This window comes from Xenopus tropicalis, chromosome 8, assembly GCF_000004195.4.
Source record: "Xenopus tropicalis strain Nigerian chromosome 8, UCB_Xtro_10.0, whole genome shotgun sequence".
Classification (NCBI taxonomy): domain Eukaryota; kingdom Metazoa; phylum Chordata; class Amphibia; order Anura; family Pipidae; genus Xenopus; species Xenopus tropicalis.
In genome coordinates this window covers 23564187-23588965 of record NC_030684.2, presented here as the reverse complement: position 1 = coordinate 23588965, position 24779 = coordinate 23564187, and the positions used below count along the sequence as shown (strand labels likewise).

At 43.0% G+C, this 24779-nt stretch overlaps 1 protein-coding gene and 1 long non-coding RNA gene across 2 annotated transcripts in view; one reads left to right on the top strand and one right to left on the bottom strand.

The window, feature by feature from the left end:
* The first annotated feature begins 237 nt into the window (after positions 1-237).
* The window catches only part of pnck (pregnancy up-regulated nonubiquitous CaM kinase), a 44073-nt gene continuing 19531 nt past the window's right edge, over positions 238-24779 (top strand). The window contains exons 1-3 of the mRNA NM_001102989.1: positions 238-351; positions 14753-14856; positions 18414-18545. Coding sequence (NP_001096459.1) covers positions 14780-14856; positions 18414-18545 — 209 coding nt within the window. The 5' untranslated portion in view covers positions 238-351; positions 14753-14779. The remainder of the gene's footprint in view (positions 352-14752; positions 14857-18413; positions 18546-24779) is intronic.
* LOC105948193 overlaps positions 2795-24779 on the bottom strand; it is a 49527-nt gene continuing 27542 nt past the window's right edge. Inside the window, exons 3-4 of the long non-coding RNA XR_004219899.1 lie at positions 5190-5277; positions 2795-3905 (exon numbers count right to left, since the gene is read on the bottom strand). This is a non-coding gene — a long non-coding RNA (uncharacterized LOC105948193). The remainder of the gene's footprint in view (positions 3906-5189; positions 5278-24779) is intronic.

Below are 24779 nucleotides of genomic sequence, written 5' to 3'. Positions count from 1 at the left end.
TGGAGGGATCATGCGATCATTCCCATATATCCAGTGAGCTCCGGGGAGAGAAACAGAGAGGGGGGATTTTTTCCCTAGCAATGTCCTTATAAGGATTAGCCCCCTTTAAGGAAGATGGATGATAAAGGGGTGGGGAGAAGAGATGACAGAAGAGGGAGAGAGGGAAAGACAGAAGAGAGGAGAGAGCTACAGTTTGCTGGACTGAACTGTAGGGGAAGAGAATGTTTTAAATAGCATGGAATATCAGCGTTCACAGTCACACAGCACTGCATCACTACCAAACCGCGCCGTATCCTGCAGGAACACAAGGTATTAACCTTGTAGTGCATTAGCACTGCTGAGCAAAGACAGGTAAGACATTCCTTCAAAGCCATATTAAAAGGCAGCGCTTTTTATCTTGGGACAAAGACTACAAGGGGAAGTAAAACTGCCCAGGTGCTTTTATACCCCTAAAACCCAGTGAAAGGACATCTGTTGCAGCCCTGGCATTGGTTAATGTTGGAAAGGGGGGAACCTGACAGCTTTAGCCAGTTTATCCATGTCTTCAGTTTTTTAAAGGGTGGTGGGGGGAGAATATATACGGATGACTGCGACTTCTGCTGTGAGTTGCACCGCTTTTTAACAACCCTTGTTGCAGCTGGGTCCGTGTGTTGGTGGGAAGCATGTTGATGTTGCCTAATGTCACACAGACTGGCTGCCTAACCATACACAACTTTTCCTCTCTCATTAGTGCACAGCCAGCTGCTCTAAGCTTGGGATAGCCAGAGCCATAATGGAGACACAAATGAGTTGACAATGATTTATTTAAGGAGGAAAAAAAACATTTTGCTGTATTTAAACATCTACCCAGATCCAAGTGACCCATAAGCCATAAGTTATTACAAGGATAGGTTATTTTGGGCAATTGGACCCAGAGCTGGCACCAAGCTACGTAACTTTAAAGGAATCATACCATCATGCAGAAGTTATCTTTTAATATTTAACTAACAGATAATTAGTTCTTGCCAATATACTGCGGCTAAATATATTGAGTTTTCTTATGTTTTCAGCCAGATGTGGAGATGTTTCCTGCACTTTTCTTTGTTATGCTGTTAATTAGTTCTGTTCTGTTCAGAATATGTGGGTTTCAAAAAGGATCTTGGACTTCTGAAGTCTGAATACTCTGTTATAATGAATTACAGCTTCAAAACAAGACAGAACTGTTGCTCTTTAAAAAAACAGATTCAGATTAACAATCTGATTATATCAAATAGAAAGGAAACACTAAAGCCTTGGGTTAATTTTAATAGTCACAGGGATTCTAAATGGTTTTTAAAATGCAGTTAATTCTAAGGCAAGGATTTATTTGGCATTTAAATACAATATACCGTTTATCATTATATAGGTACAAACAACAGTTTTTGGATGATAGGTGATAATAGAGATGAAGTTAGACAATGAAGCTAGTTGCCTCTTAGCAGTAAAAATGCATATTAACCCTTGAAGGGTATACGTTCAGTATTAAGGTATGGCAGAGAGAGCATTTGTGTTGGTACCCAGGGTCCCCTATGCCATTTGGCCCCTGGTGCTCCCTGAGCATCTGAACTAAAGGGCTCCACCTGAGGGCATAACCCTCAGGGCAACATGCAAAGTACACAGCGATTCTTGCATATTGCCCAATCCATGGTAAATGAGCCCAGTACAATTAACAATTGACAAAATTGCAGCCCTCCATCTGTTGCCGAAGTACAAATTCCAGCTTTCCACCAACAGCCTGGACTAAATAATTCCCAATTAGAGATATGCTGCAGCCTGCAATATATTCTAGAAGTAATGGCTTTACACACATAAAACTATATAAATATACCAAAAGTGGGAATCTGAAAATATTGTGAAAAAGCACCTTTAAGATAATATTCCACATGCTACAAGGTACATGGTTCCCAATCAGAACCATGAAACAGAGTGCCATGTGCATGGTGAGTGGGCCAACTTGCCCAAGCCTTTTATATGGGTAGTAATAATAATCACTTCTCAAAAAAAGTAGCACAGCTTCCTGTTTAGGAGGCAGACATGTCAATTATAAGCTTGATTTATAGTGACACCCGTTATCAGCGTAATTTTTGCTTTATCAACCCTATCCTGCTGCAGATTTTGTCTCTCTATCCCTCTCTGTGGTTGCTAGAGTTGATGACCATAACAACCTGAATGCAGATTAAATGCAAGCAATTTAGGGCTGGACTTGCCTATATACTTGTGTCTTACATCAAGGACACAAACAGGGACCACAATGTCATGTCACTACTAGGGTGAGAGACCGTATTTAAATTTTTAAGATGATGCAGACAAACAAATTACATAAACCATTTCTAATAATGTTTCCTTTAATAAGAAGCTTCCTGTAGCTACATACTGTGCATATGCTCCTGCAGGTATTAGTGTAGTTTGTATTAGCAGAAGCTGAGACATGCCTATAAAAGGGAATGACATCATGCCAAACTAGCATTATCTTTGCCTCACAAGAGGTTTGTGATGTCACATGCACAGTGGCGCTTAAAATAGCAGTGCTCGAAGCCCAAATTCTAGTGTCAACTTATAGGAAGTGATAGCCACAGCACAGCAGATTCAACATGAGTACAGGTATGGAAAACCTGTTATCCAGAAAGCTCCAAATGACAGGAAGACCGTCTCCTATTGACATTTTAATCAAATTATTCAGATTTTTAAACATGATTTCCTTTTTCTCTGTAATAATAAACAGTGCCTTGTACTTGATCCCTACTGAGAGAGTACACTTAAGGCATGAAGATCCAAATTATGGAAGGATCCCTTATGTGGAAAACCCCAGGTCCCAAGCATTCCAGATACCAGGTCCCATACCTGCATTGCAATTAAAGGCTCACATTCTGTACACCATACCTATTTTGAATTGTTTTGATGAATACCTTCGTCACATAGTTGCTATTGAGAGTTGCTATTTTGGCTATTTTAGGACACTTTCTGGTATTATGTCATAGTAATTTTTCCCCAGGATAATACAAATTGATCACTTTAACTTAACTGCTGAGCTACTACAACTCCCATAATTCCTTTGCAAGGTAAGCAGGAAGTAAGGGAGATGCTGGAGATGGTCCTCTTTTTCATTTACATTTGTGAGGAACGGGAGTCCATCAGGAACCCAGGAACCACTAGGGGCCATGGGACTAAAATTTGGGACTAGGAGACATTCCATTTTGTGTATAAGTCTAAGGTCAAATGGATGGTTCCCCACAGCAACCTGTCTTATTTCCTTGTTCTCTCTGTCTGAGATTTGCTGTAGGCTCTTCAGCCATTTCCTGCTCTTTCACAAGCATTTATTAGCTGCTGTGAAAGTCTCAATGTAAATGAAAATGATTCTGTAAATACGTAAGTTACAATTACTACTTATATATATAAGAGATGGATTAGCACTCTCCTGGTATCGTGTTCATGATTCTTTATTCCACATGATAATATAGTATCACATCCAACGTTTGGGGAAAGTATCAGATATGATACTGTATTATCATGTGGAATAAAGTATCATGAAAGTGCTGATCCTTCTTATTCATATAAGACATCCTTTGATTGTGCACCCGAATTCTCTACTGGAGAAGTGGAGGTACCTTATTCCCCTGATAAGGATATTAGAAGTCACAAAAAGTTCCAGAAGTACACAAGGACACAAGGCTATAAGTCGTTTTATGAAGGCCATAGTACGCTAAGAGGACTGTTAAAGGACAAGGAAAACCTTTGTGTCACAATTGTGAAATGCGCCAACCATATAAAACAATAAGCAACTTCCTCCTCTGCAGCACATCATGACCAGGGCTAATGGGACATAAGGAAAACCCCAAAAATTGTCCTGGAACTCAGCTGCAAAATGGCATCCCAAAAAGTCAGACAACCTTAAAGGAGAAGGAAAAGAGAAAATTTAAGTAAGCTTTATCAGAAAGATCTATGTAAATACAGCCATATGCACTCACAGAAAACCTCAGTCTTCTTTTGTGCACACATATTCTTGGTTACCAGACTTCCTTCTCTCAGAAAAATCCTTCAGGGCATGGCATGAGTCTGCGCATCTCTTTCCTCTCCTGCTCCCCCTCCCATCTAAACTTGCTCCCCCTCCCAACTGTGCTGAGTAGCTAGAGCTGCAGCACGGAAACTAGTGAGACCAAGCTAAAATGGCAGCCGCTATCTGAAACAGAGGAGCCTGCTCTCTGTTTTTGGGAAATTATTTTTTGAAAAAAATGGTGGTAGAGAGTGCTATGCCACTTGCACCAGAAAACAGCTCCCCGTACAAGCAAATGAGGCTCAGTGTTCCCACTTACTAATTATGCACATGCATATGATGTTGCAAGCATGTGCATAATGGGTGAGCTAGGAAACTCTCTCATTATACACATGCACGTGACCAGATATAGCTGTCTGCACTGGGAGCTTTCTCCTGGTGGTACATCACTTAAAGGAGAATGCAAGTCAAAATGTAAAAAGCATACTGCCCAATAGTCCTCCTATTGTTTAGTAAAAACCCCATACTTTTGGCTCATCTAATCACATATTTACTCAGTCACACTTACTTCACATTTTCTAGAACAGGCAGCCATCTCTAAAAAGGTATTCTCCCTTCCTTTCCCTCCTTGCTTCATACTGCACATGTGTTTCATTCCCTCCCCCCCTCCCCTCTGCCAGATCCGCTTCTGATTGGCTGGTGGGCTTGTGTAGCTCAGAACAGGAGACAGGATCAAGTTACACACATGCTCAGAGAATAGGAAGGCTGCCGCTGGCACCTACAGGAAGCACAGAGAGATTTCAGTGATGTCACTGTAGGCTTCACACTGCTGTAGGCTGCCAGCACCATATCTCAGAGAAGCAAGCAGGGATCTGGGAATTTAGATATGCAGTAAGTACTTAAAAATAATGCCTTTAGACTTACTTTTAATTTATATTAACCTTTCATTGCCCTTTAAGTAGCCCACACATGCAGATCCTAGCATAACCTCAACTAAAAATGTGCACTTCACCTTACAATTAAAGGGCTAATAAAATCAGGACTTTTTGCCATATTTGAGAGATATCTAGGTCATTGTACTATATTACCACAGTTATGGATTCCCCCACTAGGGGATCCATATTTTGTTAGACATGAGAACTCTTATTTACTGGCAAGAGTAATCAGCATGGTAACCTACTTTTATTGACTTTATCCTGGTAGGCATTCTATGCAGCATTCCCCTCTGTTTTCTTGGTCCTTACAGAAATCCAGTTACTTGGGTTTTCCTGTAAATGAAGAAAAGACAGATAAATATAAGTGGCAGTTACGAGGATAAATCATTTGAGCTGCTCACCATCACAACTTGATAGATTAAAGAAACCTCTTTACAGAAATGTCATTATAACTTATAAACTGTAGGGTTAGACTCCCTTGCAAATCCAGTGAGGCTGCAGTGGGATGCTTGCTCCCCTTACATGGTAGCAGTTACTGGTAAACATATATATACATGGAACACAGCGTAGGGCCAGTAAGCTGCATTCCAATCATTCTGTTAGAAAGGTTTCCTGTAAATTGTACAGCAGGGATTCCCAACCTTTTTTACTTGTGAGCCACACTCAGATGTAAGAGGTGTTGGTGAGCAATACAAGCATGACAAGAGTTCTTTGAGGATGCCAAATAAGGACTCTGATTGGCTATTTGGTAGCCCCATGTGGCCTACAGGAGGTAGGCCCACTACTGGCCTACAGGAGGCTCTGCTTGGAGTAAAGCCGTATTTAAAAATAGGCACCTACTTTGAGGCCACTGGGAGCAACATCACAGTGGTTGGGGAGCAACATGTTGCTCATGAACCCCTTGTTGGGGGTCACTGCTGTACAGAAAAGCAGTGCTTTCAGGCACCTGGAACCCTAATTGTAGTTCTGGCTGGTAGTCCAAATGTCCTAGTGCCATAAGACTTAGGGCAATAGCACACAGGGAAATTATAGGCAGGAAGGTATCAAAAGGCCAAAATAAGAAAACCTCTATTGACTTCAATAGTAGTCCTATAGTAGTCCTTTATCCTACTGGTGAATTTGCTTGTCAAGCAATTATCACTGGGAGTTCATTAGCTGTAAGTCATTTGTGCAACTAGGCCCAGCATGCAAAGGGAGCCTTAAGGTTCACATTGGCAGACTGATGAGCGACTGCTATGGAACAATCAATTCCAAACAATTCATAATGGTCAGTGCAATTTACCCACAGTGATTCAGTACAAGTCAAAGAAACTAATTTTTCAACCACATAAAACCACTGCAATTTCAATAATCCAGTGTCTAGCATGTCTAGCATTGAATATGCAATATCTAAAGCTGCAGCTTATTGGCCCATATATGGGTCCAAACCTACAGCCTTCCCAGTGGAAGGCCAGAACTTCTCCAGACACTGTTCGGGCAGCCAAAAAATGTGATTGCACTGCATAAGGCCAAAGACGTCTGCAAATGCCCTGCCTATGACCCAATTAATGGTGCAGGGGCCAGATTAGCCTGATCTGCCTTATATTGTGATCTTGCATACCCAGAATTACGCACCATCCCCTCATGCCACTGGAAGGTAAAACACTGGGTGCTTTTGCATTAGGCCTATGGGACATAGGCCTTCAGTTTACTAAATTAAAGGCTCTCTAATCACAAAAGATCTGTATAGAGCCATAGTGCTTTATTCAGCCAATTGCCAAAGGATAGTTGACAGAGCCAAAACTGGGGTAGGGAGCAGAAGCATATGTTTCAGGTGCAGTTGGAGGGGTGGCGTAATTGGGGGTAGTGATCTGGGTGGACATATTGTTTGGAAAGTACAGGGAGAGTTAAAAGCCAGAGAGACCAAGATTGTCTTTTGGACCGAAAAGGGACACAGAAGATGGGGTTGAACAGGTGGGCACTTTAGACGGCAATACTACCTGATAGTACCTCCCAACTTCAGTTTCAAACAATCATTATTTTTTGGGGGGTTACTAGACCATATTTCCAGTTCCTAAAATAGAATATTTTTCAGATATCCCTACAGAATTACCCATCCCTTCTCCTCCCTTTCAAAAGTCTTTTGAAACTTCTCCCATGGGAGACAATAACTGGAAGGAAATGCATCCTGTTGCATGATCCAGAAAGTTAACCCACTACTTATTTTCCCCATTAGGCCCAAGGGCACTGTGGATTACATATGTTATTTCCCATGTTTTTTGGGGGGGAAGGGGGTAGTCACATTTTTGGTTTAGTTCATTCAAATTAGCCAAAATACTTTTATTTGGTATAATGCATGCAATTATTTAAAGGGGAACTCCACACAAAAACTGCCCTTTGCTTAATGAAAGAAAATGTCATTTTAAGCAATTTACAATATATACTCATACATATTTTCATTGGTTTATACCTGTTTGTAAATGTAACTGTTACTGATGCAGAATTTGTTTATCCATTTCTGTTGTCAAGTGAGGTAAGTCGATAACTCTTTTGTCCATTTGCTAAATAAAGCACTACCACTCACTTGGCTTCTGCAACACTGTTTCAGTAATTAGAAACAGTGCAGAGAATGTTTAACTATAAAACCACTGGAAATGTGTAATAAATGTTTATTGGAAACTTGGCAGAACCACATTTTCTTTCAATATGGAACTAAAACTGTTTTTGGGTGGAGTTTGGGCAATCAGCCATGTGATCCTATTAGAAGGTAGCTGGTCTGTTTTTGTTTTTTTTTAACATCATAACCTTTATTGGTCAATTATCATATATTGCATGTACATCTGTTGTTACACATCACAGTTAGAAACTTTAAAGTATTGCTGCAGTTTTTTCTAAAAATAAAGTAATATTAAAATAAAAATAACATAACATAAAGTAAATAATAAGAACTGTTTACTTAACAATGTAACAGACAAGTCCAGGGGTGTAGGGTTTGCCATGGGCACATGGTAAGTAGGGTGCATTGGAAATCGATCTATAAACCAGTGGTAGAGCTGTGGCTTTCATGGATTGGTACCTTAAGGGATGGGCCAAGAGCCCCATATTTTATCGAACTTCTTAGGGACTGTTCTTTTTGTGTATAGGTATTGCATGCTGTCTATATATTTCTGCATTTGGTCTAGCCATACTTGATGGGTTGGGGGGGTTCACATCTTTCCAGAGATATGTTATGCATCTATGGGCTTGGAAGAGGCCCTGTTGTATAACCGTTGGCATTTGTTACCCAGAGATTAGTCACATGCTCTCAGTATAGCTAGTTCAGGGGAGGGTTGGAGTTGGATACTTCACTCCAATATATTTCACTACAATATATTCACTCTCCGAACAGGGGCACCAGTCCGGGGTAAAAGGTGGGCGATTTAAGTCACTTGGGGGTGCCTAACATTTTGGCACCCCCAAGTGACTTTGCCTTTCCTTGTCCTTTAAGGGAGTTGTCTTGCACCAAGTGCTGTATTAGTTGTACCCCTTTGTTGTTCCATGCTCACCCTGCCTCTATGTGGGCAAATTCATTGAGTGCTCGGTTATTTTATATGGGTGTGTCTGGATGCTTAGCTTGGTGTGCACATACTGCTTCAGCGCGCGACCATATAGTGCGGGTTAGGAATAGTATAGGGTGGGTTGTATTTTGTGCCTCATCTATTGGGGTTTTTAGCATCTCTTGTAGTAGGGGTCATTCTGAGTTGCCCAGTGCCATTATTACCTTGGAGGATGGGCAGCTGGGTTTTGAGGTGAACCAAGGTTTGGCATGCGCTAGCTGAGCTGCCAAGTGTTATAATTCGAAGTCTGGTAGGGATGCCCTCCCCCCCGTCTGTAGCTTTATTAAGAGAGTCTAGCTTTAGTCTTCTTCTCCCCGCTCCCCATATAAAGGGGCTCATTAGTTTATCCAATTTTTGAAAAAAGGATTTAGGGACCCTTATGGGAGCGTGTACAGTATTTTGGGGAGTATTGTCATTTTTATTAGGCTGATGCGACCTTGTGGGCTGGGGGTAGACCAGCCCATTGTTTGAATTTTGTTTCACCCATACCAAACAGTGGTAGAATATTCATTGCCCAATAGGTGGACATGGGTATGGACACCTTGATGCCTAGATATTAGAATTCTGGGGTTACCATCATCGAGTGTTGGTTATGCTCTGGATTATTCTTTTGTTTATCTACCAGAAATAGAGTGGATTTGGAGAGTGAGCAAGTTTGTTCAGGGATGTGGCACAGTCGGCCAGGTATATAAAAGAGTCATCAGCGTAGAGCTGAATTTTCACCTGTAGGGGCCCAATTTTCCAACCAACTAGCTCTGGATCCTTTCTAATTATGGCTGTTTATGACTCCATTGCTTTAGCAATTTCCTATAGGAAAGGGGACAGGGAGCATCCCTGCCTCATTCCTTGAGTCAGAGTAAAGTGTGGGGAAGGCATTCCATTGACTGTTACTGAGGCCGAGGGGTTGGAGTATAACAGTTTGGTGAGGGACAAGTAGTGAGGCCCGAAACCCATTTTCGCCATCACTCGCCACAGAAAGGGCCATTCTACAGTATCAAAGGCCTTGGCAGTGTCTAGCATTGCCCAGGCTCTTTGCCCCGCATTGTCATGGTCTATAGCTAGGTTGGTAAAAAGTCTCATCAGGTTTATTGCTGTGCTCTTGTGGGGCATAAAGCCTGTTTGGTCTGGGGCTATGAGGTTGTCTATGACCTGCTGGAGGCGCCTGGCAAGTATCTTCGTCAGTATCTTAATGTCACAGTTTTAGAGAGATATTAGTCTATATGATCTGCACTCCAGCAGGAGGTCTTTTCCCAGTTTTGGTAGGATTATAAATGATGCTTCCCTCATTGAGGGGGGTGGTTCCCCACTGGTTAAGGCTGCTGCAAAGACTAGTAGAAGCTGGGGGGCAAGTGTGTCTGCATATGTTTTGTATATCTCGATTGGTAGGCCGTCTTTCCCTGGTGACTTCCCACTAGAGAGTGTTGCAATGGCCTCTAGTACTTCTGTTACAGTGATATCTGCCTCTAGCATGTCTTTCTGTTCTGTTTTCAAGGTAGGTAACTGGATTCGATCTAGGTAGTGGTTTAGTTGGTGTTCTTAAGCATTTAGTTGTGTTTGGTATAATTGTTCATAGAAGGTCCCAAATACCTTGCTAATAGCTCTGGGGTCCTCTATAATTTGGCCAGTAGTGTTCCTAATAGTTGGGATTATTGGGGGGGAGGTTTCGGTTTTAGCCAGGTGTGCGAGCATTCTCCCTGTCCTGGCACCTTGTTCAAATATATTGTATTTAAGGAATAGGTACTGCTTTTTTGTTTTAGTTTCTAGGAATTTTTTGTACTCCTCCTGTGCTTTTTGTAGGTCTAGGTGTGTGTGAGGGTTGGGGTTTGTGATAACTGCCTGTTTAGCTTGGGAAATCTGTGTTTTGAGATGCATTTCTGTTGTTTTAGTTTTAAATTTAATTGTGTTAATTTCAGAGATATAGACTCCCCTCAGATATGCTTTAAAGGTGTCCCAGCTTAGAGGTGACTCTTCAGGTAAGGGGTTGTTTAAAAATATTCCTGTAATGTGGATTTTATGTCATCCTTTTTCCCCACTATAGTTATCCAAGTCAGGTTGTGGCGCCAGTCCACACCATTTCCAAGGAAGCGTGATCAGAGATGCCTCTGGGCAGGTCTACACTCCCACTTGTGCCATCACGTTTCCATCTGTCTTTGGTGGGATTTGGTGTGGTATTAAAATCAACTGCCATTAATATGGTAGCATTGGGGTACTGGAGGATATATTTAGTGAATTCAATCAACATCTCCTCCGAAAATGGATGGGGGATATAGCTGTTGCCCAGTATACATTCTCTAGAGAATATTTTACAATGGATAAAGACATATCAGCCTTTGTGGTCGGTTTTTAGGTTTAGTAGTGTGAATACTACTCTTTTATTTATCAGTGTAGAGACTCCTCCTTTGTAAACTGAGTAGGTGGAGTGGAAGCTCCATCCCACCCCTCACAGAAACATTGCACTGACTTCTCTGAAAAAAGACTTCTTGTGTCTGTAATTCCTGTGCCACAGACATGCAGCTTTCTGCTCTCTCCTGTTCCCCCCTCCCTCAAGAATGCTAAGAACTCACCCCCCCTTAGGAATGTGGATCTGAGCCAATCAGCAGGAAGCTGACTCATAGTCTTACTAACTAAGCATGTGCAGCAGCAAGGCATTATGGGAACTTTCTTTACACAGCTTAGCGTTTTTTCTTCCTGGTTGGCTTCTGATCTTCTGAATAGGTGAAATATGGAAAGACTTAAGGGCACTATAGAGGCAACTGAAGGTATGCCTGCAGCTTGAGATTAACTCTTTACTAGCCTTTCCTTCTCCTTTAACCAGAGTGTCCACCCAAGATAGTTGGGGGTAGTGGGTGTTAGCTCCTGGGTCATGTTACCCTTCCAATTTAGTGTTGGAGGAGGTGTGGGCACTCTGCGGCCATCCCACGTAAAGGTAGCTGGGGCCCGTCCTGGTACTGATGCCCAGTCCGGTGACGCTGCAATTCGCCATGTAGGCCTCTCCCTTGTCTCAGAGTTTAACCAGGGAGGCGACTGGTTAGCAGGTGAATTATATCAAGCAGGCTTTGGTATGTCTATGTGTCCAGTACTTAATGCAGTTAAGTTGAGAATGGTGGGACAGGCCTTGCTTTTTAGGTGGGCTTCCATGGCTAGTGTAGTGTAGAATTTGACGCCCGTAGCAGTTTGCACCCTGAGTTTAGCAGGTTTGCTTAGAAGCTGTATTGCTATATAAACCCCATACACTTGGGTTACATATGGGCAGTTTGCACCCTGAGTTTAGCAGGTTTGTTGGCATTGTTGTACTTCCTTCAGCAAGTCGTGCGTTGAGTTGTGGCAGGTGTGCCTCTGCCTGCATGCTTGTTTCACGTGGTGCGGGCTCAGACCCATTTTGGGTGGTTCAGTGGCTTGTGCGGCCTGTCGTACAAACTGTTCCATGCGGGTAGGTGCCTCTGATTTTCACTTATTGTGCTGATTTTTACCTTTCATAGTTGGTGGGGGGTGGTTTAACCAGGGAGGCGACTGGTTAGCAGGTGAATTATATCAAGCAGGCTTTGGTATGTCTATGTGTCCAGTACTTAATGCAGTTAAGTTGAGAATGGTGGGACAGGCCTTGCTTTTTAGGTGGGCTTCCATGGCTAGTGTAGTGTAGAATTTGACGCCCGTAGCAGTTTGCACCCTGAGTTTAGCAGGTTTGTTTAGAAGCTGTATTGCTATATAAACCCCATACACTTGGGTTACATATGGGCAGTTTGCACCCTGAGTTTAGCAGGTTTGTTGGCATTGTTGTACTTCCTTCAGCAAGTCGTGCGTTGAGTTGTGGCAGGTGTGCCTCTGCCTGCATGCTTGTTTCACGTGGTGCGGGCTCAGACCCATTTTGGGTGGTTCAGTGGCTTGTGCGGCCTGTCGTACAAACTGTTCCATGCGGGTAGGTGCCTCTGATTTTCACTTATTGTGCTGATTTTTACCTTTCATAGTTGGTGGGGGGTGGTTTATTACCCCTTCAGCAGCAAGTTTCAATTTTCTCCAGCACAGTATTTAGACAGGATTATAGAAGAGTACACAGAGCTCTCCCAAGGCACATCTTACTCCATGAGCAGTTAAGCCACACCCCCTGTTGACAGACGGGCCAGGCCGGGCCAGCGTTACGCTGTCTCCGCACGTCAGTCCAAGTCCCACGGCCCGGATTAAAAAGACCAACCGGCCGGACGTGGCCCGTGGGCCATAGTTTGCCCACCCCTGGGTTAAAGGATGCATTGCTAAACATGCTCAGTTTCTCCACCTGAGTAGGAGAAACAATAGATTATCTGAAAGCAGTTCTGTTGTGTAGTGCTGGCTCTATTAAAAGCTCAGAATCAGGCACAATGCACTGAGAAGGCGCCTACACACCAATATTACATCTAAAAAAATACATTTGTTGGTTCAAGAATAATTAAAAAGTAGAGTGAATTATCTGCAATGTACACAGCGTAATTCAGAAATTAAAAGTACACCTTAAAAATCATGCCAGAATCCCTTTAAAACTACACCTTATACTAGCAGCTGTTTTGCTATACAAACCCCATACACTTGGGTTACATATGGGCTTCTCCCTGAATCATTTTTCCCTTTATTTGGCGAATACCTGCCCAAAAAGCAGAACAATACAAAACACACTGCATGCACTCTTCCCTGGATTATCATTACTTACCAATCTAAGCATACAGAGACACTGGAGATGCCCCCTCATGGTCTGATCTACAATACAACAGTGATTGATAGTTCATCACTTCTACCACTGACATGGCTCAGTGGCCTTTAATTGCAGCAGTCATTTCAAGCAGACATTGACAGCATATAAACGAATAGCTTTACCCTATCTGCATCCCTACAAAAGCCCAGTATGTGATATGTTCTATGGCTTACAGAAGCATTTGCACCTTGCCCAATTCATAATCTGAACATCCCCCTTACAGTCATCACATAAGAGATTTGAAAGCCAAATCTTACATTACTTGCAGATGGCAGTGAGGAAATGGTCACCTTTAAATTAAAGAGAAACTAACCATGCGCACCCAGCATTAACTGTAAGCTGCCCTTCTCAACTGCAGGAAGTTAGTTAGTTATGCGAAGGTTGACCAGCAACCTGCAGGTTTATCCTTAGCTCAGATGGTTTAGGATTGAAATTTGGGCAACCACACTGTGGGCCATACTGGGGAACTACACTCTACCTCTGCTTCTATAGTTTCCCTGTCTTGGAACCTAAGGCGAGTGCAGAAGTAGCATACAAAGAGAAAAGACACGGCTACGGGTTGGGTGAAGCTCCTACAATGGCAACATTTTGCGGGTTAGGGACAGGTGTGGGTTGAGTTTTTCCAGACCTGCACATCACTAGCAGGGAACTTGACAACAGATGTGATATGACCAAAGATGGTGGGCACCAAGCCTGCTGCACAAGTAGGCATAGAGATAGTGTTTTATACTAAACTAGTAGTTATTTAGGAGCAATGGTTTCAAAATGTTTAAACACAGAGTGGGAATTATTTCCCTTTAACTTTTAATATGTGGTAGAGGGAAATAAAACCAATTTCAAATGAATTTGCTTGCCATTCTGTCTTTGACAAGCTATAATATCAAAATGCTATCTGGTTGCTAGGGTCAGTGACCCCAGCCAGTGTGAAGCTGTGTGTGACTACTGGATACATTATATCTCATAATCTGCAAATGTAAATAGATTCTGACTAATAATCACTAATAATGGAAGACATCATTAAACAACATTTATAAATCTTTAGGGTGTAGTACAAATGTAAATAGAACTCCAGCCTTTTGGTGGTAACCATAATAACTGTAACTATTGCCCACATTTCCCATGATCCATTCAGTATATAAAAGGTATATAACATGGAAGCTCCACATAAATGTTGCTTTTTTGGAAATTTTTCTACCCATGCAATAAATACCAGCTATTACTGATGCATGACTAAACTATACCAACTGAGGAGAATTTCGCCAAACACAGTTAAACCCCTTTGCATGTTAAAACCAATGTTGTGCTGTACATGTCAAGATGCCTCAAATATAAGAGACTAGTTAGAGGAAAATAAATGAAAGATATGTTAAATTACAAAGAGTGTAGGTTTTGCCTTCAAGCAAAGCAGAACGTTAGAGTTTCCTTTCTGCTTTGCACGGCTCATGTGTTTCAAAGGGTTTGAGCCCTGACAGGCTAGGTTGGCTCTAATCTACTCTTAATGTCTATTCTACAGGGCTGCCCTTTAGACTTATTTATAACCATGCCTCTTGGGAAGAACGTCAAGAAGAAAATTGAGGACATCAATATGGCGTACAACATCAAGGAGAAGCTGGGAGCGTAAGTGTCCGACAGAAAAGGGAGAATATGAAAACTGAAAGCTTTATATAGTGTTCTTAGAAATATACCCGTGGTCTGTTCTGGACTGGAAGTCAAAATAGGCCCTGGCAATTCAAATATACAGAGGCCCAAACAGCCCCAATAAATAGTGACTGTCTACAGCACCTCTGGCATTTGCATGAATCCACAGATTGGACAGACTGGGCCTGCCTGTGGTGCCCAATTAGTACAGTGTATGAACTCATCAAATAAGGTGATCCAATTATCTACCAATCCGGTCAATGATTGGATCACAATAGGGGTCTGTAAATATGTGGTCCTTACCCAACAGAATTTAAGCAACATGTAGTTGAACCTCAACCAAATATTCATGAAGGAGCATTTTATTTCCATTCAGGGTCTAATAAGTTGTCGACTTTGTCTAAGTTGGCAGACAATATCAGTCAGTCATTCAGAGCTGCAACTAAGGGTTGGCTCATAAGAGAGGCACATATCTTGGGGTGCAGTGGTTGGGCAGGGGGCCCTAACTTACCCCTAGTTCAGGGCCTTTTCCTCCCACTGGACACTCGTAATTAATCTTCCCTCAATCATCAGCATGTGCGAACACTCGTTGTGCTGTTTTTTGGGTGGCACTGATCTACATAACATAAAGTGACACCTGGCTAGAAGTACAGCATATTGTTATGCTCTGTTTGTTGCGCTCTCGATGGGTAATTTATCCCTCTAGCTGGAAAAAGCAAAGCCATATTTATGCTAATTAATCCTGGAACTCAAACAGAAGCAGATTTGTTTTATAAAATGCCATCCTGGTTGGTCCAATTTCTTTCTCTACAGTCTTAACGTTACAGTGCATGAAGACTCCATGTTAGAATTGACGAGCCAATAGGGGGGGAAACAAGCAATATGGGCAATATGGAGGCGTGAACGCCTGCAATCGTATTAGTGTGCTTTTTTTTCTCAAGCAGAGCTCTGAAAATAGCTGTCTGGCCTGAAAACATTTAGTCTGAGATTACAGTAAAATGCACAGCAAGTAAGGCTTAGCTTTCATTTTCCATTATACATGCTGTTTAATACATTTTCTTCTCTATACTGTCAGTGATGAGCCCTCCATCAGGTGTAGCATTTTAACTCCCAGCATCCCTTGAGAACCAAACTGGTACTAAAATCCAAACCACTGTCCCACTTCAGAGGACTAGATTCTTTTACTGACTGCCTATGTAGGCTGCACCTGCTTCTTACATAAAACGTTGTTTGTTAATCCTAATTTTTTCTGCCATCTTAATTATGTTCCTCTACCCACACTGTGCCAGAGGAGGGGCGCTCAGCACTTCGTGCTTAGGCATTGCAGAAGGCAGTTAGCACAGAGACAGTTTTCTAAGAAGGCATGCAACATGAGGCCAGGCAGAACACAGGAATCAGCAGGGATCTCTGTGCAGGCCTCCTTCCTACACTGAAAGCCATCTGATTAATTCTCCTCCTCCTCCGCCTTGTGCCTTTGCCATCGTGTCAGCCTGGCTGGGTGCCGTTTTTACTGCCCTCCTACGCCTACGCAGTGCCACAGTCCGTGGGAGACGGTGCCAGCCTCTTTTTGCTAACGAGAAGCATTGCTAGTTAGTGAGAAACTGACTCTCCGAGGGGGCGACCAATGCGTGCGAGGCTGTCCCTTCAGAAACACACTCGCTCGCATACGGCAAAAACATACAGTCTCGGAATATGTCTCATGTCTTGGGCTATGGGAGACTGCTGAGTTGTTGTAGCCTAATGTACTTTATATCAAGTTATGTCAACATACAAGAGTATCTTTGGTCAGTGTTTGATGGTAAGCTATTAAAGGCTAATCCTATCATTCAACTCTTGGACCAACACATAGGATTAAATATGAAGGCTGTAAAGAGCTGATAACATTCTCTACCCTGCCTTTATTGAAAAGGGGTTGATTTTTTGCCCATGCATGGGTACAGAGGGTCAGTCAACATTCCAGTGTATACTTTACTGCAGCCCACTTTTCCTAATATCTGAGACATCTGGCTGAATCTAACCTAAGTAGGGCCCACATGGGCATGTTAAGCAGAACAGAAGAGAAAGCCACATATACACAAAAGGTCATCCTTCCGGATCGAAAAATCAGGCTCGGAATTACAAAGTGGATTCCAGCACCGCTCCTTGCCCCTGCCCTCCCCTTTTATATGTAAACATGCCGCATGTGAGGTCCTGGGTATTGGCATTTGGGAGAACTATCAAACCTCCCATGCATCCCCAGTGCTTCAAAACCAATTAAGATATGGCTGGGAGGCATGCCATACCTGGGCCTGCCAAAAGTATCCTTCCATCATCCTGCAATTAGTAGTATCTGTTTGATAAACTGTAAAAAAAAACAGGAATGAACAAGTTATTCCTGCCTTTAATCCATTGATAGCTTTCCTCTTTTGATATTATCTATAGTGAACATAACATAATCATCCAGAGTACTGCTATTAAAGCCTTCCAGCTCTGCATAGCCCAACCATAATCTGAGTCTCTAGGTCAGTGGTCCCCAACCAGTGACTCATATTTTGCTCACCACCCCCTTTGGTGTTGCTCCCAGTGGCCTCAAAGTAGGTGCCCATTATTAGATTTCTGGCTTGGAGGCAAGTTTTGGAAGCAAAAAGACACAGTTTGACTCCAAGCTGAGCCTCCTGCAGGCACGGGGCTTCTGAATAGCCAATCACAGTCCTTATTTGGCATCCCCAAAGAACTTTTTCATGCTTGTGTGGCTATTTGGGGATCCCTGCTCTGGTTTAAAACAATGGCACACACGTATTACCAGACCGTCAATAACTGTAGGTTCAGGATTTTGGCCGACCTGAGCTAGAGTTAGCTCCAGCAGCAGTTCCAGGGTTCCCCATATAGGCACAGTTGAGCACAACTCATCAAAAGAGGCAGGACGGACAGGCGAAGATTTGAGGGCAGGCCACAAATGCACAAATACTCCTAAATGCCTTTCCACTGGCAACAATATGAGTTGTCGATGGAAAGGCCTATGCATTGTTTCAGCTTTACGAAGTTGCACAAAGTTGCCTGCAGGAGGAAACAGGCCCAGATATGTGACAATGCCACAAAGGCCCAGGCCTAGGGTGGCACAAATTTAGGGGCGGCATGCCAACCCGCCACACCTGAATGCTCACATACAGAGCACTGGAAATAGGACGTGCATAGAACTTTAGGGCATCCTGTCCCCAGTGCTCCGCATGTGCGATCCCTAGGGGGTGGAGGGGGACAGAGAATGAGGGAGGCTTCTGGATCGAGAAATCTGGTGCTGAGAGGTAACTTTGCAAGATTTTGGAAATCCAAAACAATGCATAGGCCTTTTCACTGGCGACTCCTATTGTTGCTGGTGGAAAGGCAATTCATAACGGTTAGTCGCCCGCAGTAGCAGAGATCTATCGTGGGTTGCTCACTACGTGGGACATTATCCTTAGAGTAAGCCCATTTCTGTGTAACTATGTGACACAAGTAACATTATTGAGCATTGGGATGGGTTTGAAGTTGCTTCTAAATATTTTATTTTTGGTTAACAGGGGGGCATTCTCCGAGGTGGTATTAGCACAAGAGAAAAATTCGGAGCGACTGGTGGCCCTGAAATGTATCCCTAAGAAAGCTCTCCGAGGGAAAGAGGCCGTGGTGGAGAATGAGATTGCAGTGCTTAAGAAGTAAAGGAATGGTTTTCTCATTTACTCGGCTGGCTGAGATAATGAACTGTATAATGATAATGAAAGTATCACCATCATTTTTGTTCATTTACTGGCATGCATTTGGAATGGAAAAGATAAACATATTAGTTACATATGTATTATAATCAGATTGTACTCACTGTGGTGCAGGCAAGCAAGGGACACAGGTGGAAAACACCAAGATTTTAAACAGCTTTCTGGTTGCTAGGGCCTATCTACCCAAGAAACCTTGAAGCAGTTTGGTAGTCATAATGGAGGAGGTACTACACTGAAAGATAAGCAATAAGGCAACAACCCTAGTCACTTCTAGACCAAGTTAACTGCTCACTTATCAATTGTAGGAGAGATGTCACTATTGCCGACTATCAGGAGTCATTTGCAACTTATTACTTAAAGGAAAAGTAAAGATTAACAAAGAAATGCTGCACATTATATTTTGGGGTTCTGTATCAGCCCAATGCAACCACAAGCCCTTTAGCAGGGAAGATCTCTGCCTTCATAGATGCCCCCAGTAGCTTACAATCTCCTTTTCTGCTGATTCCCGGCACATGTTCTGGGCTGTTGTCACTTACCTGAGCTAAGGGACTGTCTCACACTATACAGTATACATACCATAAAAGCCATGATACAAAACTGAGTAATTAATTCAGATTCTCATCAGAAACCAGCGCAATTAACACTGGAATTTAGCATGAGTTTATTTGGCCAATGAACTTCAGTTCCTAAATGTATGTATGTATGTATATCTTTATTTATAAAGCGCTACTTATGTACACAGCGCTGTACAGTAGAATACATTAATACAAACAGGGGATTATTAAGATAATAATAATAGATAAATACAAAGTATAACAATAAATACAGATAAATTCAAGATAAATACAGTTGCAATAAGTTAAGAGTCAAAGACACAAGAGGATGGAGGTCCCTGCCCCGTAGAGCTTACAGTCTATATGGGAGGGTAACTTACAGACACAAATAGGCAAATGCAGTATAAGTGCTGTAGGTCACAGTGGGTGACACTACAATATAAGTGCTATTTCCCAGATCAGGTGCTGGGTGAGTGCTCCAAAAGGTAGTCAGGAGGCAGTTAGATATTTGAGTCCCAGTTTCAACTGTTAACGAAGGGGTCGACAAATAAATTTGGATATCATCAGCATACAGATGATATTTAAAGCCGAACGAGTGGTCAACCGTATCAAACGCAGCCGATAGATCTAGGAGGATTAGTATAGAAAAGTGACCTTTGGCTTAGGCAACCTGAAGATCGTTTGTAACGCTGCACAACGCCATCTCAGTAGAGTGCGCAGGCCGAAAACCAGATTGCAGCGGGTCTAATAATTTATGGGCGTTAAGAAAGTTAGTAATAGGGGAGAAGACAATATGCTCTAAGATTTTGGAGGCAAGCGGTAGAAGGGAGACAGGACGGTAGTTAGAGAGACAGGACTGGTCCAGTGTGGCCTTTTTTAGGATAGGCTTGACACAGGCCTGTTTGAAGGAAGAGGGGAATCTTCCAGAGGTCAGAGAAGAGTTGAAGATGTGAGTAAGTTCAGGAGCACAGTGTTTAAGCAGAGAAGAAGGCATAGAGCGGAGCCGACAAAAGAAGCCGAGAGACTTCGGAGACAGTTACGGGACCAAAAGAGTTAAGACATGCAGAAGGGGGATGAGGAAGGAGGAGCTGGTTTGTATTAGTAGAGGGGGGAATCTGATTGCGGATGGACTCCACTTTGTTCATGAAGAAATCAGCAAAGTCCTGGGGAGAGTGCATAAAGTGAGGTAATGGAGTCTGTGAGGGACGCAGAAGGGTATTGAATATAGAAAACAGGCGTCGCGGGTTGGATTTATTATTGTTTATCAGGGTATTGTAGTATTCCTGTTTAGCCTTCGACAGGGCAGAATTTACGCATGTGAAATGTTTTTCTAAATGTAATTATCAATGTTTTAAAGGGGAACTCCAGTCAAAAACTGTATTTTTTTTCTAATAATGCAAGGCAATGTGAACTCCAATTTCTCAAATTCTGCAAGGTACTTTTTTCAGGTGATCGCAAGTTGTACTCTTTACCAGAAGTGTTCCTTTAGCATGAATCCACAATGTGCAGCAATGCGAATAATGTAAAAGACATCTCTGAAATGGCATGTTGATTCCAATCAATGTCTAGCCTCAGTTACAGTAATAATAGTTTGGGGAGCGGTGTTGCAGCAGGGCTTTATTTTGCACAGGCAGCATTATGGATAAATGGCAGGGATAAACATACATAATTATATTGTGTGTGTTTTGAAGAGCAGAGTTCAGGAGGGTAAGGCTTCATTTGGGGAAGTTCATTGGGGTTATTAAAGTAAATGTCTGAATGCGCATACTTCCCACACACTAAAAGCCTAATTGCATAGTGAGCAAGACAAGTAAGGCAGTGCGGTCCGGCCATCTGCCCAATTGCTAAGCATATGATTGGGCCCCACGGCTGCGTCAGCAAAGCAGACATGCTGCGCTATGGTAAGGATGTGCTGAGATGCAGGGAAGGTATCTAGGAAATCTAGGCAGCCATGCTTGGAAATAATTGTTTAATGTGCCAGATAGGCCAGAAATATTGCCTATTATACATTAATTTCTTTTAGTAGGAGTAAAAAATGACTCAGTAAGTCAATTCAGGAACATCAGGTACTGTAACAGCAAGCAAATTGTATGCAATGTAAAGAGATACAGTCATTACATGAATTCACTGTTTTTTAGTAGGAACGTATAGGGTAGGATCATGGGATAAGAGCTGCATTAGGATGCATTGGATTCCACCCAACACTATATAGTGTATTCTCTCTCTCCCCGAGACACCTTCTCCATTGTCCTATACTCTTATCTTTCTATATTTCTCTTCTTGTGTATTGATATTCCACTCCCTGCAGGGCCGGAACTAGGGGTAGGCAGAAGAGGCAGCTGCCTAGGGCGCAGCGATTGGGGGACACCAGCAGCCTCTCCTGCCTACCCCATGCCCGCTCACTTTAGTCATTGCCCCCACCACTTGTCATTACGCGGTGGGGGCAATGATCTAGCCGCTAGCGCATCGCGAACTGCGAATCAGCAAGGTTGCCGACCGGGTTGCCTAAGGCGCCCGGTCAGCTTGGCCCGCCCCTGACTCCCTGTATACCATCCTTTCTTCTTCGGTCTCTATTTCTGACCTATTGTTTATCATCTAATTACCTCAGCCTCTCCCTTTTTTTTTGTTTTCTCTTCTGTCTTTCCCCTTTCTTTCTCGCCTTTTTTTTCTCCTTCATTATTTGTTCTCCTATACTCTCACCTCATCTCTGTCTTAATTTTGCAAGGTTGCAAAATTAGCAAATCTTTGCCCAATTTGGCCTCAGACATACTGGGCCAAATTGGGTTAAAACAGGACCACACCATCAAGTAGATGCAGTCCTTGCCCAATGGGATTTTCTAACCTACCAGATACATATAAGGCTTATTTTCATCCAAATATTGGTTGGGCAGACTGACAGGTCACCCTAGGTCTGGTTTTAAATTCCAAATGGGCCCAAACAGCCCCCCCACAGGTCCAATAAATAGTGACTGTCTATGGCATCTTACAGCAGCCCCTCTGGCATTCCACAGATTACAGGTCTGGGCCTGGATGACCCAGATACATGTGCCAGTGAGCTAGTTGGTAGCTTTTATTGGCCTGTGTTGGGCTACCATTATACGAGGGGTCCTTAAAGGAACAGTAACATCAAAAAATTAAAGTGTTTTAAAGTAATGAAATTATAATGTGCTGTTGCTCTGCAAAAAAAACTGGTGTTTTTGCTACAGAAAAGCTACTATATAAAAAAGCTGCTGTGTAGCCATGGGGGCAGCCATTCAAGCTGAAAAAAGGAGAAAAGGCACAGGTTACATAGCAGATAACTAGTAGATAAGCCCCATATAACGTGGGTTTATCTGTTATCTGCTTGCCCTTTTCTCCTTTGAATGGCTGCCCCCATGGCTACACAGCAGCTTACTTATATAAACTATAGTAGTCTTTCTGAGGCAAACACACCGTTTGTAACAATGCAGGGCAACAGTATATTATATTTGTACCGTATATACTCGAGTATAAGCCGATCCGAGTATAAGCCGAGGTACCTAATTTTACCTAAGAAAACTGGAAAAACGTATTGACTCGAGTATAAGCCTAGGGTTTCGTGTGCAACGGATGCCAGACACATCCGTTGCCAGATGCCAGGTTTTATTGAATGTTTCCTAAAGATTTGTGGAGGATTTTTTTTAACTTCCTTTACTTGCTCATGCAAAATCATTTATGCTAGAGGGGAAGGGAAAAAAACAGACTCTCTGTCTAGAGAGTCCTAGAAACCTGTCAATGGCAGGAGCTTACAAAATGGGCTGCAGTGATGGAGTGGCACTTCCATAACCTCCCAATGTAACACATGTGAAGTGATTACTATTGGTTTAGACAGACTGCTTGGCCAGTGACATATGTGCAGCAAACAGGATCCAAATGCCACTCGCATTCTGTGCTGTGTATGCCTGCCTACAGAAAGAGATGTATGTTCTATATTAACTCTTTGAAAAGCATCTTATTAGGAAATAAAAGACTTGGATGTGTCAGCCAGTTGTTAGCATTTTTCTTTTGCATTGCTCCTCATCTTATTACAAAACAGCCCACAATTGAATGCCATATGTGAAGTGGATAATAATCATACCTGCCGGTCGTGCGTGGGTGTGTCTGGTTGGCCGTCCGGCGGTACAGTCTGCAGGTACAGTCGGGGGGAGGGGTGTGAGCGCATCGCGTCACTCCTCCATCTGCCTGCGTGCGTGCGGCCCTCCGGCGCTACAGTCTGTGGGGGGAGGGCGAGTGTATCGCTTCACTACCCCGTCTTCGAGCGTGCTTCCGGCCGGTCGGCCACCTGGCGGTACAGTCTGGGGGAGTGTGAGCGTATCGCTTCACTACCCCGTCTGCGTGCATGTGTCCGGAAGGGCGCCCGGCCGGCAATTGAGTTTGCAGGTACAGTCTGGGGGGGGTGCGAGCGCATCGCGACACTCCTACTACGTCTGCGTGCGTGCGTCCGGCCGGTCCGGCAGTACAGTCTGCAGGTACAGTCTGGCGGGGGGAGCAGATTGCACAACGGATGCCAGACACTTACTTTCAAATCCATATACTCGAGTATAAGCCGAGGGTGACTTTTTCAGCACATTTTTGGTGCTGAAAAACTCGGCTTATACTCGAGTATATACGGTAATTACTTTTATACACTTTCATTTTTTGGTGTTACTGTTCCTTTAAAGAATGCAAGTCAAAATTTAAAAAGCATACTGCCCAATAGTCCTCCTATTGTTTAGTAAAAACGCCACACTTTTGGCTCCCCTAATCAAATATTTACTCAGTCACACTTACTTCACATTTTCTAGAACAGGCAGCCATCTTTAAAAAGGTATTCTCCCTTCCTTTCCCTCCTTGCTTCATACTGCACATGTGTTTCATTCCCTCGCCCCCTCCCCTCTGCCAGATCAGCTTCTGATTGGCTGGTGGGCATGTGTAGCTCAGAACAGGAGACAGGATCAAGTTACACACATGCTCAGAGAATAGGAAGGCTGCCGCTGGCACCTACAGGAAGTACAGAGAGATTTCAGTGATGTCACTGTAGTCTTCACACTGCTGTAGGCTGCCAGCACCATATCTCACAGAAGCAAGCAGGGATCTGGGAATTTAGATATGCAGTAAGTACTTAAAAAGAATGCCTTTAGACTTACTTTTAATTTATATTAATTGTTTATATTCATTGTCCTTTAACCTTTCTTACTCGTGAGCCACAGTCAAATGTAAAAAGACATTTCATGGAGGTGGCAAATAAGGGCTAAGATTGGCTATTAGGCAGCCTCTATGCACACTATCAACTTACAGGGGGCTTTATTTGGTAGTAAATCTTTAAGTTTTTATTCAACCAAAACTTGCCACTAAGTCGGAAATTTAAAAATAACTACCTGGTTTGGGGGCACTGAAAGCAACATCCAAGGGGTTGGTGAGCAACAGGTTGCCCCCGAGCCACTGGTTGGAGATCACTGAATTATACTATGATCCCCTAGCTTTCTTTCTCTAACTTCTAACAAAAATACTCTTAAAGGACATGTAAACCCCATTCACAAAAATGTTATCAGTGAACAGCCTCTTTGAAATCTTTCAATACCTGCCACACTGTTTGTCTAGAGCAGTGCTGTCCAACTGGCGGCCC